The following is an 18,462-nucleotide window of genomic DNA, read 5'->3' as shown; positions in this document are numbered from 1 at the left end:
GGGAGTCATCCTGTCTACGCGACACCCACAACAACGTCAGGGGCCCGGTGGCGACAGCCCCGGCTTCTCCCACTGTCTACACCAGGCAATGGGTGACCTAGAGGGTGAAACACACCTTTGGCACGGCTCCAACATGGAGCTCACCTCTCTGCCTACAGAGCAGAACCAGTTTGTACCCACGTCCAAGGCACCAGGAGTATCAGTAACCGCAGGAGTCAACCGTACATCCCTTAGGAGATGAGGAGGGAGCTCCTTCCTTCCCTGCTACGCCAGACTCAGGGGCAAGAGGGTGAACAGTCCACCCCAGCTCCTCACCCCAAAGAGGGCACCAGAAAAAGGTCTGTTTTCCCCAACTGATGGCTTGCCTGCAGCCACAGTCCTCAGTGTTCGGGATATACCACTCCCACGGGCACCTTCTGACTCACCACTGACTCATATCTGGGACAGAAACTTATTTCCTGCACTTGGCCCTGCAGAAGAGGAGAAAGCTCAGAAGGGAGATCAGGGAAAGACACCGACCCACCCCACACAAATAAACTCAGCCTGGGCTGAAACTCTCTGGCCATGTCCCTGCTCCAGTATATCTTCCCTAGGAAAAAAAAAAAAAAAATCTCACGCCACATCCCTGCAGGAGTGGAATATGGAGTGAAGAAAGGGAAGCCCTACCACATTTAGCTGTTCTCTCTGCACTGGTTGTTTTGAGAACTACACATTATTTCTTCTGACCCCAAAGGACAGAAGAATACAACTTCACGGTCCCTCAAAAACATCAACAGAACAGCCAACCTCTGTCCTGGAGTAAATCTCCCATGTGGAACAAATTCTCTAACTTTCTCTCCACCCAAAAAGCCCTTTAAATCCGGGAGATCCACTTCTTCTATGTGAAATTTAAGAACAGTGACTCATTTATAAGGATACTGCAGCTCTGGATTTGAAATAAGCCCTAATGATCTGTTTATAGAGCTGGAAACTACAGCAATGCAACATGTCCTACATTCATCAAACACTTAGGAAAAGCTGTAGGGATTTAGATGAACAACAGGGACAGTGTCTACAGGTTATGCCACGTGCTCCCTTCCTTTTGTCTTTGGAACATTTCGGAAAATTGAAAAATAGGTTGTCACTTCATCCTCTGTACTACGCCAGGGAATTATGCCATTAAAGTTTTAGATAACTTTTTAAAGCACCTTTAGAAAACAACGAAGGAGAAAACGGTCTTGGCAACACAAAGGGGGAAAAAATGGACTTGGGATGTAACTGAAGCAAGGGCAAACATTTTATCCTGCTGAGCTTGCTGTGGGCAACAGCCACAACCAGAATCTTTGGATCCTGCACATCAAAGCCTCAGGAGCAGGTTTTTAAAAAGGAACTCGCTGTGGTGAGAAACAGGATTAAGCTGAACCAGAATAAGCCCATCCATACATGGGTTTGTACAGTAACTGTACCAGCTCAAACCTGTCTGTGAAACTTGGGAATAGCTGGTGCAAAAAGGATATCCTTCATGAGGAAAGCTGCCTCGGAGGGGCTGTGGGCCTAGGACCAAACCTGGAATTAGTCACATCCCACCAGGTTCTCTGTTTCTTCAGACATAAAGATGCATCCCAAATGCTGGGAGGGAAAACAGCCTCAAGAAAGGATGAAGATCACTTAATGTGATGAGAAGAGCTCCTAAGTGGGGAGGACACACACCTACCCCTTCCCTGCACAGCCACGCTGCGTGGCAGTGCCACCCACCGAGAACCATGCAAGTATTCTTTGCACCTTACCAATTAATTGCTAACGTGCCAGGAGGCCAAAGCAGCCAGGAGAAACATCAGCTGCTCAAAAGGGCTCCAGAAGCAAGAGGAAACAGGAACGAAACGTGACAGCACAGTGACACCACAACCCCAGAGCCTTCTGATGCTGCACCCTGAAGGAAAACGTCCCGCAAAACGAAGTCTACCAAGGAACCCTGCGTTGCTCCGAAACGGTGGGACAAACCCCACGTACTGTCCATCGAGGACAGACCACACGAATCCACTGGAGCCCCTGGAAAAAGTCTGCCCCACAACTGCCACAGAAGCAGCCTCTGAACCTCGTGCACGTCTCACGTGTCCCGTGCAAACGGGTTTCTCCAGCGTGGTGCCCTTACCGTAGTTTCTGGATGTTGGAGGCGATCCCGGACAGACGATATATTCCATCCACAATGCCATGTTTCTCAATGAATTCAGTGCAGCTCTTGAGGACCTGGGGGACTAAAGAACAAGCGTTGCTGGTTAGTTGAGCATGTTATTAACGTCCTAGTTCAGGTTGTGGTCTTGTCAGATGCCATAAACTAAGCCCGGCTGGGCTACTGCTTTAGTTCTTCCTTAGAGGAGAAAGCCAGGAAGAAACGTAACTTTAGGAGTTGGTGTGGAAACCGTACTTTGCTTGAAAGAAATGCTGGGATATGAATCAGGTTGAAAAAAGTCTATTCTGGTCAAGCAGAGACAGTGCAGGTCCCATCACAACTCCCTCAAGAACTGTGGTGTTAAATTCCATTCCAGGAGAGCTATAAAGTTGAGTAAACACACTCTCTTTGGCCAAAGACTTCCTTTGTTTTCAAATCTATGCGGGATTAGCCTACACTGCTTGGTTTAAGCAAATATATACATTAAGGAGATGCTACTTTCTGCACCAGGGCCAAGAGAGTTTTTACAACTGATAGTTTCATCCCCGATGTCTACTGGAGCGTGACTGGATTTAGATAGCTACACAACATACCACACTCACAGAAATCACAGACAGACCAGGGTATGACAGGATGGAAAAAATAAGCCCAGAGGATATAATTAGGTGTCAAGTTAATATTCAAGCCGCTTCACCAACTGATTCCTTCCAGTTGACTTCTCAGCCTCATGCAGCACCCACTGCCGGAGCTATCTGTCCATCCTTGTAAGCTTAAGGAGGAGCAAATGACTTTATTTAAAAAAGGAGATAAAGCTGCCCTGAACACAGAAAGAAAATTAGAATTGAGCTCTTGTAGGCATCAGCAAATCTTCACGGGAAAAGCTCAGATCCTTGGATTCCTCTGCAAGCCACCTTTTTGCTACAGCTCTCACGACGATCTAGGTTTATTCTTGCATTAGATGCCAGGTCTGATCAATTTGCCACGTGACACGGATTCTGAATAGGTCATGTGGCAAATCCCCTTATATCAAGCAGCAAATGCCATCTGCCAGTCGGTTCTCTTAAGTGCTACTGAACTTAGACGCTCCGTGCTTTCCCCTCCCCAGCCACCTCACTGCTTTCCTCCCCCGACCTGCAGCCCACGCTCACGCAGCCAGAGAGAAAACTCATTTTAAATGGTTCCCTGGAAACCAGCAGGTGCATCCTGGGCTAAGGGCACATCCACTCCACACTCGAGCACAGGACAGAAGGAAGCCTGTAAATCCGTGGGACACGTCAATCAGGCAGGCTCAGCTATAGCAGATTAGTTCCTGGCCCTGTGATACCCAAAGATACCAAGAGACAGTCCAAACGGAGTCCGTCAGACGCCAGTATTACACCTCCAGGCACTGACAGCATCTCACACTGCTTTCCAAAGCAAGGTGCAGACTTTGGGGAGCACGTTGGTAACACGTGCATCAGTCATCCACAACACCATAAGGAATGTCCAAGGACAGGCAGGTGGGACAGATGGCCCCACGTTCTGATACCGTTTCAAAAAAACACATTTCTGGAGGACACCACTTACCCCTTTACGCAAAAAGATTCAACGTGTCTTGAAGAAGAAAGTTTTTAAGGCTTTAAGAGGACAGGGAAGGAGTTACATCATACTCAAACAGTAGCCATAAAGGGTTAAAACACGTTCTGTGTTGCACTACCACGTTAGGAGGCAAGTGTGGCTCAGGTGCCAAGTGGTGCAGAGAAGCAGAGAGGTGAGAACAGCACCATCCACTGCAGCAAAGGATGAGGCTCTGGATGCTGATACAGTTGGTGGTTTCTTTTCCTCTGTGAGGACAGAGAGCACCCTAGATCGCAGGAGACCTTAGATTTGTGCTCGTTTTGGTCTCACTGAGAACCAAATGAGACATTTCAAGACGTCCACACGTGTGTGTCTCCCCACCACCACCCATTACGCCAGGCAAGGGGTCACAAATCCCACCGGCGAACGCAGCGAGGACGCTGGGCTCGGCACCGCATCAGCGGTGTTTCCTTCTGCCAACGGCCCCACTACAAGAGTTGCAAAGTTCACCCAAATTTGAAGGTGTCGTGGCAAGTTCTGCTGATGCTCGGTTGCAAAAACCCAAAGGCTTCAGTGGTCCGTACTGGAATCTCCATAGGGATCCCCCTTGATATTAGTAGCACCCGTTGGAATATTTAAGTAAGCAAATAAATAAAACAGTAGCTGTTTGATTTATGAGAATGTGAGTCGGGTCAAGGTGAGGGATGCAGCACCAACACCACGCTTCCTAAAGCTCTTATTTGTCATGGAAGATCCTGGCAGTTGGAAGAATTAATAGTAGAATTAATAGAAAATATTAATTAAAGAATTAATAGAAAAATTCTAGCAGGCTTGTTCTACGTGTTTCCCAATCCGGTTACCAGGACGAGCTGTTCTTTAAGCTAAATATACCACGCCAGCACCACGGATATTTTGGGGGAATTCTGCACGGTTGGAGAAGTGTCTGAAATTCAAGCAGGGTTATTATTAATCTTGAAGGCCCTTTGCTGGAATAGTGACTTAATTTTTCTAATTTTTGAACAAAGATAACACCTGACAATTACATGAGTGTTTAACCTCCCTCTCCCCTTTAAGTCCCAATCCCTTTAGCTAAATATACATTTTTATATATGTATATACACGTATGGAGGGAATACTGTCTTTTACCACCAGAATGAAACAGCAAGATGAGAGCACAAGCTAAGGCTTAATTTTGTGAATGTGAAGCGTGCCAAGACGACCATCTACAGTGGCTTCTGACACCGTGTTGTGACTTTTTCACGTACTTATCTCTGTCTACGAAATAAATCCTGCTGCAGAGGTGAACTTCTCAGTGTACAGGTCCTGATTTTGGCTTCCACATCCCAAACCAATGACTGGATTTGACTCAGAGAGGTATCTCAGCCACATCACAGCGGGAAACTGCTGGAGATTTCTTCTCGTAGGATGTAATAGCATCTAGATTAAAATTCTATTAATGTTAGTTAATTACCGTGGGTTTCTGCAATTAGAACCACCAGACTTGATGACGCAGGTGGTTTGTATTAACAGCCATAAAAATCCATGGAGCTCAGCACCCAGTTTCTGACAGCCACCCCACAAGCAGCCCACTTTGGGAAAGGCGTGAGGAGGGAACGAGCAGAGGGTAACAACACCTCCAGCCCCAACCCCCTGTGCCCAGAACTGGTGTCTGTGTTTATTAAACCCAGCACACAGCCCTTCCCAGTTCCACGTTCCCAGGCCAGTAATGGAAGTGCACTAATACTCACTGCTGGTTTTATTCCTTTTCTGAGCTAACTGGTCTCCAACCACCGACTCCAGAGAATCTGAAGTCACTGACTCAGCTGCCACCCATGGGCAGGTGCCAGGTTTGGACGCCTGCCTCTTCGTGGGAATCTCAGCACTGCACCTCTCCTGTTCCAAAAATCAATCCCCTTCCCTCCTTCCCTCTCTCAAGGAACAGGAAGTTCCAGAAAACAAAATCCAAAAGGCTGGCAATGTGGATGCATCAACAAAGGAGGCTCGAGCGTATTTCATCACCGCAGCAGCTAAAGGAATTTACTCAACTCATTCCTGAGCATCTCTCAGCTGGTTTGAAAGGTTTATTGCATCTCCCAGGGCTCGTTAACTGGTTAATTCTTTACCATTAAGAGGATGCAGAAGTTTTATGGTTTTCATTCTGAAGAACATTTTGATTCATCTCAAAATCAGGCACATTTCCTTTCCTATCATCTTGGTTTTATTTTTTTTTTTTCCTTTTTAATCTTCCGTAATATTCCCTTCCTGGGTTTTGGGAGGCTTGTTTTACTTTTTTTTTTTTCTCTGAAATTTATTTATTTTCTTAGCACGTTGCTGGAATCAGAACTATTTGTTCAGCCTGGGGAACGAGGCCTCCCATCAAGCTCCCCTCCTGCAGCGTGGTTTTCACAATATTACAGCAACAAGGTGAACCCCCCCCACACAAGCCAAGCCTTTTGCCTGGTTAATGGACCATGGCACGCCGAAACGCAGCTGCTCAGCTGAAATCCACCCCAGCCAACCTGCAGCCCAGCAGGAAGAAGGAAAATGAAAGAAACTGTCCTGAGTGCTACTCTGAACCACCGAAACGAAGGTAATAACCACGGCTGGCAGGTACGTGTGCTGACTCTTAGGAAGCACGTGAAAAAACAGTTGAGTGAAGGAATAGAACAGAAGGTTAAGGGCTGTAATTTTGAGCCACAAGAATCTAAATTTAAATGATCAGCCATAGGATAAAGTCCAGGTGGAGGCAGCTCACTCCTTATTGTCCGGGTTGCCTTTATAAACAGCGAGGAAGGATGGGTGCATATAGAGGATAAAGCGCCCCAAGAACCTCCAGTGCAACACAAAAGGTGCAAACTGCATCACGGATGTGTTCTGTTCTTGAAATTTTGGGACTAGCTGACACTTTGGGAACTTCTACACATTGGAAATGGGCCAAGTAAATCCTGTCTCCCACGCCATATTAATGCATGGTTATATAAAAACCCAACAAAGAATATCCTCACCCGAAGAAACACAGTTGGTTTTCCCCCAATCATTACTGGGGGAAAATATTGAGCTATTTTTAGCTCAATTTTGCAAAAACCTGTCCCAAGTATTTCCTAAAAAAAGCCACCAGTAAAAAACCTGTAATAATTCAGACTGCACCTTTTTGTAGGGACTTCATTTCAACCTACTCATTCCTGAATCCCTCCCCTTCACCTTACAGTGAAAGTTACACAGAGGTGTAAACCAGCACGGGACGGAGAGATTCAAGACTTCCTTTTTTATTGTTCTGTAAGGAGCTCCCTGCCACCCAGCCAGTTGCCTGCACGAGTCATTTTATGAGCACACAGACCCCACCACCCCCTGCACGTTCAGAAAAAAAAAAACCAAACTTTAAAAGATTCTCTTCTAAGGACTTTTGTCTCACTCCTAAATCCATCAGGAGTAGGAGAGAAGTACGAGACCAACCAAACCACAAACCAAACCAAGATGCTCTCTTTGCAATTGCCATGAAGTGGATGCACATTAAAATTATTGATGCTGCTGCTGAATTTAGCAAAGTCCAAGCCAGTTATCACGAGCTGCTCTATTTCCTGGTAACATGCAACATTTTTAGTTGAGGTGTGACTTCTGCACTTGGAAAAGTGCAGTCATGGAAGAGGGGCCATAAAACACGAGCCGGTTCCAAGAGCAGATACCACACAGGGCCCGTTTGTGGAACCAGCCTCTGGCACTGGACTCTGTTTTTACACAGTTCTTGAGTAAACTGCCATAAAAAAATAAAAGTCCAGTCTTAAAAAGCAAAGTGCAAAGTTCAAACCTGAGAAGCAGAAACGCTGCTGTGTTGCATCAGGCTAGGGAGGCAGAGAACCACGTTTTCCAAGTCCTGCGAGATCAGGAACGTTCCTGATGTTGAGGGTATGTCTGTGCCAGGGAATTTCTGAACTTAAGGACTGCAAGTGGGACCTTCCTGCTCTTGTATCAAAGACTGGAGCCTTAGTACAACCATCTCCCAGGCTGTATCCACCTAATTCTCTGGGATTGGCTTTTTTTAATACAAAATATCCACGAACATAATAAAGATACAACTAATAAATTCATACTTGGACTGTGTACTCATGGTTTCTTTTCAGATCAATTACACTTCACAACAGCAAGTTGAAAGGAGAAAGAGTATCCACCTTGTGAAGAGTGGAAGGATAAGAGTACAAGCAATTCCTGTCCTGACTGCTGCATTTTTTTTCTCCTGTTTGTTCCCCCTACAGCGTTTCGAAACGCAAATCCAGTTTCAACTCCCTCCTGCCCTCTGGGTCACTCAGGCATAAAGAATTTCTCTTCTCACAGCTGCAGGCAGGGCGAAAAAGAAGGGGAGAGAGAAACTGCCTCTTTTCTTCACTGCAAAAGCCTGAAGTGCCTGCTCAGCTCTCCCCTTCCACAAGTACTTCCCCCAAACAAGCAATTCTCCACGGGGACCCCACGTACCTCTTTGTAATGCTAACCCTGTACCCAATAATCTTGAGTTCCAGCAATTCAGAGGGCAGATGGTGAAGCAATAACAGTGCCTGTTATGTTTGGAAATTTGCCCAAAATAGCTCAAAACTATGGGCCTTTAAAAGCATCACCTTGTGTTCGACGACTTTGTGTAAAAGGCATCTGCAGGAAGTGGAATATTCTTTGCTCATCTACAAGTTGGGTCAACTATTGCATTTCTATCCAGGCTGCTGGAGCTGTCTTTTTAAGTCACAGGAACAAACATTTAGGCACCTAAACCACACAAGCTCCTCACGATTTACAGGGGTGCTCCAGTGAATCCGGCACCGTTCAGTTTCCAAAATAGCTGACACGTTTAGATTTGTGAAATTACACAAACCCAATCGAGGAACAGAATAAATATAGGGGACACATACAGATAAGTTTACTTAGTTCCTACACATTCACAAGGCTACTCTGGATCTAGCACACCAACCTGTGTTAACACTTGAATAAATACTATTTGATGCCTATATCACGCTCCTAATCTTCCAAGTACTTCACAAGTTTTAGAAACTTACCCTTGTGGCACCTTGGGGGCAGATATGGACTATTAGTTTGATTTTACAAGCGTGGAGATGGAAGTGGAGATATCAAACGAGTTCCCCGAGGCCATGAAAGGTGTGTGAGAGATGGGGTTTGAGCTCAGGAGCGCCCGGCTCCCAGTTCACCAGCCAGAACTCTGACTCCAGCTCAGGTCACTGATTGCCCAAGTCCTTTGCAGATAGCTGTGGATTAGAAAATTACTATAAATTGTGAAATACTGAAAGGAAGCTGGTTTTGGCACGTTTGAGACTGAGTGGTTTCAATATATGGCCAATCTGAAAAAAAAAAAAAAAAAAAAAAATCACAACAGCCTCACCCAATTACTGCCCCAGAACGTAACTTTACAACCAGTTTTCCACCCATTTACACTGTCTGTGGGCAGAGCTGTGGCAAACATGGACTCAGATGTAAGTGAAAATGCTGAGACAGGCCAGTGTTTCTTCACTGCATAACATAAATCAAGCAGGAACGGATAAAAGATCATAAGAACCAGAGATGGTCAGTCTGGGCTCCAACGCACAAGGCAAATCCTCCCCTTTGTTAAGGATTTATCAAGCACAAAAGTAAATCTCTTGGGGAGGACAAGACATTAAATGTTATTTTTATGGCACACAGCTTATAAACAACTGCTAAAGTTCCAAGTAGTGGAAAAAAATTAGTGATGGAAAACCATATCCTCCCTATCTCCAGGCAGCTGCCTCTTGTACCTAATCATGGGCAGATCTGTTACAATTTCTTGTTAACCAAATTAAATATTTGGTGTTGAATTTGCCCTTTCACAGTGATGAGCCATGTACTACACAATTAGTTCCAGTTTTCTCACCAGGACCACAGCACACAGGAAAATAGTGTTAAGGGAGGCAGAACAGGAGGATTCCCAGTTTCCTCAATACCTGCTTGTGTCGGGAAACACAAGGTACACTCCCCCACTTGTGAGCTGTAGCCCTGCCACACGAATCCTTCACTTGCCATGGGTTTTATTTATGGCTCTCGTCCCCCAGGTGTCAAGGAAGGTGTCACAAAAATGATTTTTTAAGTAAAAACGCGTTATTTTTCCTGCTGTGCCAATGGAGAAGTTAGGATCCACTTCCCCCCGCCCCCAACACCTGCTGTTGGGTGTTCTGTAGGGTGAATCACCCTCCAGATACACCCATCTGCTTTAATGGGCTCACCTTAAACCTGCATAAACACGAGATAAATAAACTCAGAGTAAAGGAGAGGAATCCTGTTTTAGGGGACTTGCCCAAAGTCGCAGCAGAAACGCCCGAGCAGAAGAGAGAAAGGCAAACAAATCCTTCAAATTCAAGTTTATGTCCTAATTGTCAGCTCCTTTAGGCACATAAATGCTTAAAGCCGGAGACAGAAGTAAAAGCAGGATGCCAGATCTGAACCTACTTGGAGGTTTGAAACTTTTTAGTTCACATTCCAACTTGTCAGCTTGGATATTCTGAAAATACCTATTGAAAGTACGAAAACGCCCCAAGGGTTAATTCACAGAATGAAAACAAATGAAAAAAAAAAAAAAAATTAAAATAAACCTTCGGTCTCATCCGCAGCCAACGTCCTCCTCAGCCCACTGGAATGGCTGCAGCCAACTTCATCCTTCTGATCCACACATGACCCACCTGGTGCATGCAGGGTTTCAATAAACCTTTGTGCAAGGAACAAGGAGGTGTTGCTTAAACAAATCGATTGATGTGGCTGCCAGCGTCGGAGTCGTAACAATTCCAAGCATATTTGGGGAACTACGCTCCAGGGTCGCTGTGCCGCTGCGTGACTATTTGCTATTTGAGTGGCAGTCAGCCCAGGTGAAGCTTCAGGATCTATTTCCGATGGCAGCTCTGCCAATGCTAAAAAGTCTTCCTGAAGGGAAAAATCTTGGAGCAAAGCAATTCTCTACCAAGGACATAATGAGCAGGGATTTCAGCTGGGCCTTCAAAAGATAAATTGGAAGTTCTTGGATTTCAGGGGCTGCCTTGTGTTTGCAGTTAAATATAGTATTTCAAGAAAGGAAGGGAAAAAAACAGCAGTTCTGTAAACATTTATAACTTTCTACTTCTCAAAGTTTGCTTTACTTCTTGTTTGCCATGTTCAGCTTCATTCTCTAGCAGTGAGAGAGAGTGGAAACTGGTTAAATTTACTCCCCGAGAGTTAAAACATCAAGAAAAACGAAAATTAATAAATATGTAAGACTCGGCTGTCCTGAATTCCGAATCAAGGCTTCCTTCACAGCTGGCAAAGACCCAAAGCCAGCCAGGCAGATTTTTATTCTAAGGAAAATGATTAGCTAGTAAAAGAGACTCTGCACGTTAATTCTAGGAACCGAAGAGATGACAGAGAGATTTCCGAGCTTAGGCTTGAGCGGAAGCGAACCGGATTTTACGGATCCCTGCCAAGATGCTGCCCGAGATCTCATCCCTCGTGTTCCTCTGCTCCGGTAACAGTGCTCTCCCTGCACTCAAATCTCCAATAAATCAGCATCAAAGGCAACGACGTCGCCCAAGTGCAGCCAGAGGATGGCTCCAAGGGAAGGATAACGCCGGAGGAACCCAGAGCAAGCGGTGATGTCACTGCAAATCCCAAGGAGCTGGTAAGGAGCTTATCTGAGGAGCATAATAACCAGCACAAGAGAACAAACCCATACCTTGCAAACAGTTGTTGCTAGAGCCCAGCACATAACAGGATCAAGATGCCACATCTGCTATAATTCCATCTTGCACACAGTTCTGAAAAGTCTTAGGGTTTTTTTTTTTTTCCCTTTAATCCTACCCATCTTCTCCAAAATAATTGCTAATATCTTAGAGGGGCTGGGAAGAATAAGGAGAACAGAGAGCAAGAACCAGGTGTGTTAGTACTTTCATAGGCATTTACTTTTTCAGCAAGGAAAGCAGTACCTCTTCCTGTTGATTACAGACCAGTGGTAGCTTATAATAATCAAAAAAATGAGGTATAAAACCTTCAATATGGGAAACTTGTCAATTAAAAATGAGTGTCGTTTCTAAATCCATCTCTGTCAATTATGGAAGCTGATGATGTATCAATGCAACAAGTGCAGAAAGAAGCACAAAAAATACCATTTGCTTTTAGCCTACAAAATGCTATTATATGGATTATACAGCTGACTCTTACATGGATTATCTCATGGAATGAACACCCGATACCACCGTTTTAGGGTACGCCACAGTCGGCCTCTGCTCCGCTCTAAGCACCAAGAGAGAAAGGACCACCTCCATCAAGTGCCAGGCAACAGGAACATTTTCAGCAAGGAAAAAAGAACTGCCAGTATTTTATACCCCATCCTCTATAGTCCAAGAAATTCCAGCACGTTATTCCCAGCAGCATTTCAATATAAAGCACGCTGTAAAGCAACGCCTGGTCCGCTGCAGCTCGCAACTAACTCCTTTACTCCCCAGAAAAGCCACGTGGCTTTTCTCTGGCAGAAATTCCTGCAGAATTCAGAGGCTGTGGAGAGCTCTGTTTTTTGAAATATGCTGAGGCACAAACGAGGACGTGGTACAGATGCTGCAATGCAGCATTTAACAGCTCCCACACCGAACAAACACATCCTCTGCAAGCACAACTCTTTCTAATTGAGGTTGAGCTAAATTTAAGTTCTATTTGGTTTCCTTTCAGAGGGGAAAAAAAAAAAAAATCAAGGGAAGAAAGTCTCTCTACCTACAAAGGGAACAAGGTCTCTTCATGAGTCAGGGATTATGCTGAATCTGCAGCATCTGGCAGCTCTGTAAAACAAACCAGCGTGGCAGGTGTCAACAGCACCCAACCAACTGGGAACATCTCTCGGGGTGATGGAGAAACAGCTACTCCCTGCTGAGCTTGGTCTGCTTCCAAATGATGCTTCACTGGCAGGGGAAGTCTTCTAAACCCAGAAGGAGCCAACAAACGAATAACACACCAAAATTAAACAGAGACAAGCCTCTTAAGGCATGGTCCACTGGGTGACTAGAGCCGACTGGAGAAATATTGTCCAAACCAACATACTTGAAGGGAGCATCACCACGACCTTTGCTAGACTCAGACCTGACAGACAAGACAAAAATCCCTCACATAAAAGCTGGTTTTACTCCTACAGGTACCAGCCCATCATTCAGTACTGACACATAGAAGAGGAACCAAAAGGACAGACTGCTGTTGCTTTCCCTCAAAGCTTTCACTCAACACACCTATGCACACCCCAGCTACCAGGAGCACCGTGGTTCGTAATTCCCATTTTTCAGAGCAGCTTGGAACACAGATGACTTGGAAAAGTAATCCTGTGATCTGCCCATGACTCAGATCCTCATCTAAGAAGCTGGACAATGATGCTTCCATCCCCTCATCGCTATCTTGTCCACCAGAGCCTTTGGGAAAGGACTGTTTCACACCACGCAGAGGTGTAACTCCCACCACAGAAGGGCCCCACCACCATCTGCAGAGCTCAAAGCGCCAGCACACTAAACTGGAATTAAAAATAAACCGACCAAACCCAAACCCCAGACACTGCCTGTCTCCAGTTGCCAAGCCCAACAATCCCTGCAATCCCCAACATGAATCACCAGGCACACAGAAAGATTTTAAGGTACAGTACTCACCCCTACCGCTGTCATCGCAAACATCTTAAACTCCTCACCTCCCTCCCTACACCTGCTTAAACTGCACTGAATTTAGGCTTTGCCAGCTTCCCAAAACTTATGGGAATTAACAAAATTCCTAAGAGAACTCCAGTTTGGTTCAGTATCGCATTTCTGAGGAGCACACAAAAGCTTCTGCTGCTCAGTTCAACCCCTGTGGACAGTGTCGTTTTCTCCTCCAGCCCTGCTAAATCTTTGAGCATTGGAGAGCAACCTACCAAAATGAGCATTATCCTACACAAATCTAGGAATGTAGTGGGTCTTTTATGTTCTTCTGAACTGAGATGTTTCCTGTTGTAACCCCGAAGCATCAGCAGTAGGTACCATGCACAGACTTCAGCTACAGCACTCTGTGCTCCTATAAAAATATTTATGGTGTAGTTATGAGGTGGAGGAGCAGGACAGCATCTCTGCTCTATCTAATCCAACTTAGGGTCTCCTGGGACATCTCAGCCCCCTTTCAGCAGATCGGTGCTGCAGCTGGCTCCGAGGCTGAGGAACATTAATGCTCCACAACGAGGGAATCTTAAAGTGCTGTGCATGCACGGAGCTTGATTCACAGGAACCCAGAAACGTGGCCATGAAACCAACCCTGGGGATTACATCACTTGGAATACAGGTCAGAGAGCTGAATCACACAGGAGAAAAAAAAACCAAACAATCCTGCTGCGTGAAATGGAGACGTGCCCCTGTTAGCAACGTTCAAATTGGAGCTGCTTCACTCCAGGGAGTTAGGAAAGAGTTATTAAATCACAGGTGAACACGACTGGTAACTTCTCAGATGAAGAGACCTCTTTAGTGCAGCTCTGTCACAGTCACTTGGTTGCACGTGATGGCAGGGGAGGGACCAGAACAAGAAGTGAGCTCCTAGAGAACGTCCAACAGGAGCCTCCAGTGGAGTTGGAAGAGTTTAGTCCAGCTCAGGATGCGTTTTCTAATGCTAAATAAAATGCATATCCCTTAAAGCCAGGGGAAGATGACAGCACGGAGGGCAGGGAAAAGCTTTAATTATTGCTGACTTGTGCCAAACTAAAATGGACAGGAGGAAGGCTGGGGATAAACAAGAATTCTCTCTTTCCCATTAATGAGCTCACTCTGCTGGCACGTCTCCTGCCCTCCAAGATTGCTCCCACAACATGAATATAAAACCAGCTCTATAGCTACCCGGTGGTGTAAACTACCTACTCCTGATGTAGTTCTTACATACGTTACTGCTGGTTTCTGCCTCCAAACCATCCAGTTTCTGTCTCTCTGACGCTTTTCGAGCCCCAGCAATGAAGATCTCGACTGGTTCCAATGAACAAGCCAGTGAGCCTTGCCACAGACCAGATTCCACAAGAAGCAGCTCATGTTTTTCACCAACTGGTAGTAAAACATTTCAGACAAGGGAGTGCACACTGCTGTTTCCAACTGAACCAGTTGGAAAAAGCACATAAACCAGCTCCCCACCCTTTACCACCCCCTTCCCAAAAGGTGCTCACGTATGAACGAGGAGTCTGAAGTACCACTGAAAAACAAATTTAACAGAGAAACTCCTTTCCTACCCTACACATGTCACTTCTCCTGCAGCCCGCACGCAAACTGGGAGACATCAGATTAACAGCTTGGGCATAAGAGGGCTACTGCAAAATCCACTGCATGAGGCAAGGAGCAAAAATACGAAGTAGAACACGCTGATGCAGCCAGTGCTGCTACACCCATCACTAATTTCCTGATGGTTTTCACTCCTGGGCAAGCTGGCTGCTCCAGACCGCTTTTTAAATAACCCTCAGCATGGGCTGTTTATGGGAATGACCTCAGCTGGTGAACTGGGAAAGAATTGGAGTTCTTTCAGTTGGAGAGGGTCCAGAGGAGGGCCACAAAGATGATAAGAGGGCTGGAGCACCTTTCCTATGAGGACAGGCTGAAAGAGTTGGGGCTGTTCAGCCTGGAGAAGAGGAGGCTCCGGGGTGACCTTATAGCGGTCTTCCAGTACCTCAAGGGGGCCTACAAGAAAGATGGGGAGAGGCTGTTCAGGAGGGCCAGTTGTGATAGGACAAGGGGTAATGGTTTTAAAATAGAGGGAGGTAGATTCAGGTTGGATATTAGGAAAAAATTTTTTACCATGAGAGTTGTAGAACACTGGAACAGGTTGCCCAGAGAGGTGGTGGATGCTCCATCCCTGGAGACGTTCAAGGCCAGGTTGGACGAGGCCCTGAGCAACCTGATCTAGTTGGAGATATCCCTGTTCCTTGCAGGGGGGTTGGACTAGATGGCCTTTGAAGGTCCCTTCCAGCCCTAACCATTCTATGATTCTATGATTCTCTGTTTGCTACTCAGCAACACAGGTACCTCCCTGACTTCACGGCGAGAGGGTAGGAAACAACACGTGCAAGAGTTCATCCGAGGAAGAGTAGTAACAGTTGTGTCATTTTTTTCTTGGAACAGACAGCTCTTCTCTGCTACCTCCCTAAGACAACGATCAGAAGGTGAAAGACATCAAGGCGAGCTACAGAAAACTCACCGTAACAAACAGAGAAAAGTAAGCTGTGACAAAACATAATATCCAGTTAATTCCTGTAAATGTTGTGAAATTAAGGGAAAAGGCAGATGAAGAATTTACACTGCAAATTGTGCTAGAATCATACAAAGGTACTGAGTTAGAGAAATGCATGGATTTAACACACCAGTTGATTATTCATTGACACTGACACATAAATAAGGTGTATTTCCCTGAAAAAAAATATTTGTTTGAAGACTTCAAGAGGCTGAGAACTCACCTTCAGTAGTTCAGTCCATCTTGAGTGCTCTCACATCGAGCCACGATGCTTCTTATTAGCATCAGCCTCAACTTATCTTTCAGCCATCTGTTTGTGTCACACCCTTCTAGTCTAACAACTCGCCCTTTGCTAGATACGATCACCCCAAAATAAGATTCCCAACAGAGGAAGAACTCAAGAATGGATAGTTTCTTACCGTCATGGCCAGAGTTGAGAAGATGCTCTCCCAGGTCACAGCCAAACACCCTTTCCTTCAGGATTCCCCGCTGTTTCAGTTTCTGTTTCGTTGGGCGCGACTTCATGAATGTACGAAGGAAGGTGATGAGCTTACCGTGTTTTTTTGACACTGCACAACGAAATAAAAAGCCACACACTTCATTTTAGATTGGGCTCAGCTGGGCAAGGAAGCATCACATGTTCTACAGACCACACAAAAACCACAGTAACGTTAATATCGATTATTCACAGAAACAGATTTCCCAAGGTCCAAAACTAAACAGAGACTTGGCTCTTGTTCCAGTTCTTGGCTAGTGCTGAGATAACAGGAGCCAGCTGTCACGGAAGAATTGAACACAAAGACACAGTTATCTGCAAAGCAGCTTCAGGTGGGAGCGTACTCAAGCTCTGTCACAGCGCATCGGATGGTGGGCAGCACCTGAGAGCTGCAGTTTTCATCTCCAGCAAAAGGAAGGAGGCTGCACTAACAAAACCAGTAGTCTCACCTACGTTGACAAACGCACCATCTGACCTACAAGCAGAGATAAATGCTTTGTTACTGGCTCTCGTTTCAGCAGTCTTACTCCTTTGTTCTAGAGGTGTGTGATATCTGAACTTGGAGGACTCCCTGAATCTTCTCAGGCCTTTGCAAAATAAAAGCATTTCTGTCTTTGGTTTATTCAACAGAAAACTAAGGCAGCTGATCTGAAGAGATGCAGTTTTCCCCCTCCAAAATAAACACAAGTAGCTTACAAAGAGACGGGAGGATAGCTCAGGAGTTGCCCCTCCAAACCTCCCGCTCCGTTTCTCCACGCGATGCGTTACGGTGGTGAAATGGGTCACTCTTCAACCCATCCAGTCCCGCCAAGGAGCATAACCCAGAGTTGAAAACGGGAAGCAACACAGGGCAGAAGCGGGTGACACAAATAAACTCATGCAAATGGGGAGGAGAGGCTGGGCACGGGTTTGAATGGGAAGCAGAACAAATGCCCTTGGATATCAACTTCTCTTCCCGAGGCCCCGCTCTCCGGCCTCCCAACAAAAGCACCATTGTACACATGATTTAAAAGCAGTTTAACTTCAACAGAAGAGCTCTACTGAAAGAACAAATCCCTAGGTATAAAAGGCTGGGCTTTGTCAGGAAGCCTTTACAGCTCCAGGAAGTTGTAAAGGCTCCCGCAGCACCGCGAGGCAATAATCGCTCTGCCCCGCTCCTGTCTCGGATCCAGAGAGGAAAGACAACTGTAAATTTCAGCCCCATTAAAACCAGAAGTGCTGTAACCAGATTTCAGCAGAGGAACCCTACTTCAAACAAAGGAGAAAAGCAAGGAAGACCAACAGTGACAAAGGCGCATCACTTCGGTGTCGCTGCTGCTCGGTAACACGCGCAACCTGGAATTCTGTGAGTGGCTTTGGAAGTTGGGACTCAGCAAGAGAGAGGTTTGTGCTGTAATGCTTCATACAGGGTGTTCTTCAACCAGACAACACGAAAAACCTTGTCCCAAGAACCAGGTTACACCCCGCTATGCTTCATGATGTTTTAATCCCTTTAAACGACTGAGTATTTCCCTTCTGTTTCACCAGGTATTGATGCAGTCCCTCTATTTATAATAAACCTGATTCCAATGACTTCCAATATTTCTGTCTACTAGTAGAGCTGTGCTTTTGGATAAAGTCCCTTTTAGCAGCGTGATCCGCAGCAGCCAAACACATCTGAATACCCGAAATCCTAAAATCTCCAACAAAACCCACGTCTGCATTCTCAACAATCAAAATCGAATCATTCAACGAAACGCAGAAGCATTGAGCACGACAAACTGTGGCTATGGGGGCTTTAATTAAAGGAATGTTTTCAGTTTGACGAGTTTTTTTTTAATTACACACACTAAACGAACAGCTTGTGCTGACATGCCAAACGAAGTTAGGATAGATTTTGGTTGCGTCCATCATCACAGTAAAGTAACGGCTCATTTGTCACCTCCTATCTGCCCCACTCAAAAATAAATGGAGATGGAGTCTCATCTTGACCTGTGTGGAATTTCAAAGGGTTTGCACCCTCAGGCTCCTGTGATAACGCTATTGGAGGTGACAG

At 45.7% G+C, this 18,462-nt stretch overlaps 1 protein-coding gene across 2 annotated transcripts in view; it reads right to left on the bottom strand.

The window, feature by feature from the left end:
* Nucleotides 1-18,462, bottom strand: part of ARHGAP32 (Rho GTPase activating protein 32) — a 180,738-nt gene that overhangs the window by 20,253 nt on the left and 142,023 nt on the right. For both annotated transcript variants that reach the window (XM_086626940.1, XM_086626942.1), the window contains 2 exons: nucleotides 16,351-16,500; nucleotides 2,132-2,234 (listed from right to left, as the gene is read on the bottom strand). In XM_086626940.1, the coding sequence (XP_086483066.1) occupies nucleotides 2,132-2,234; nucleotides 16,351-16,500 (253 nt within the window). The remainder of the gene's footprint in view (nucleotides 1-2,131; nucleotides 2,235-16,350; nucleotides 16,501-18,462) is intronic.

Source organism: Tauraco erythrolophus, chromosome 26 (genome assembly GCF_009769465.1).
Source record: "Tauraco erythrolophus isolate bTauEry1 chromosome 26, bTauEry1.pri, whole genome shotgun sequence".
Classification (NCBI taxonomy): Eukaryota; Metazoa; Chordata; class Aves; order Musophagiformes; family Musophagidae; genus Tauraco; species Tauraco erythrolophus.
The sequence above is the reverse complement of the archived record's forward strand: the minus strand, read 5'-3'. Positions and strand labels throughout refer to the sequence as shown.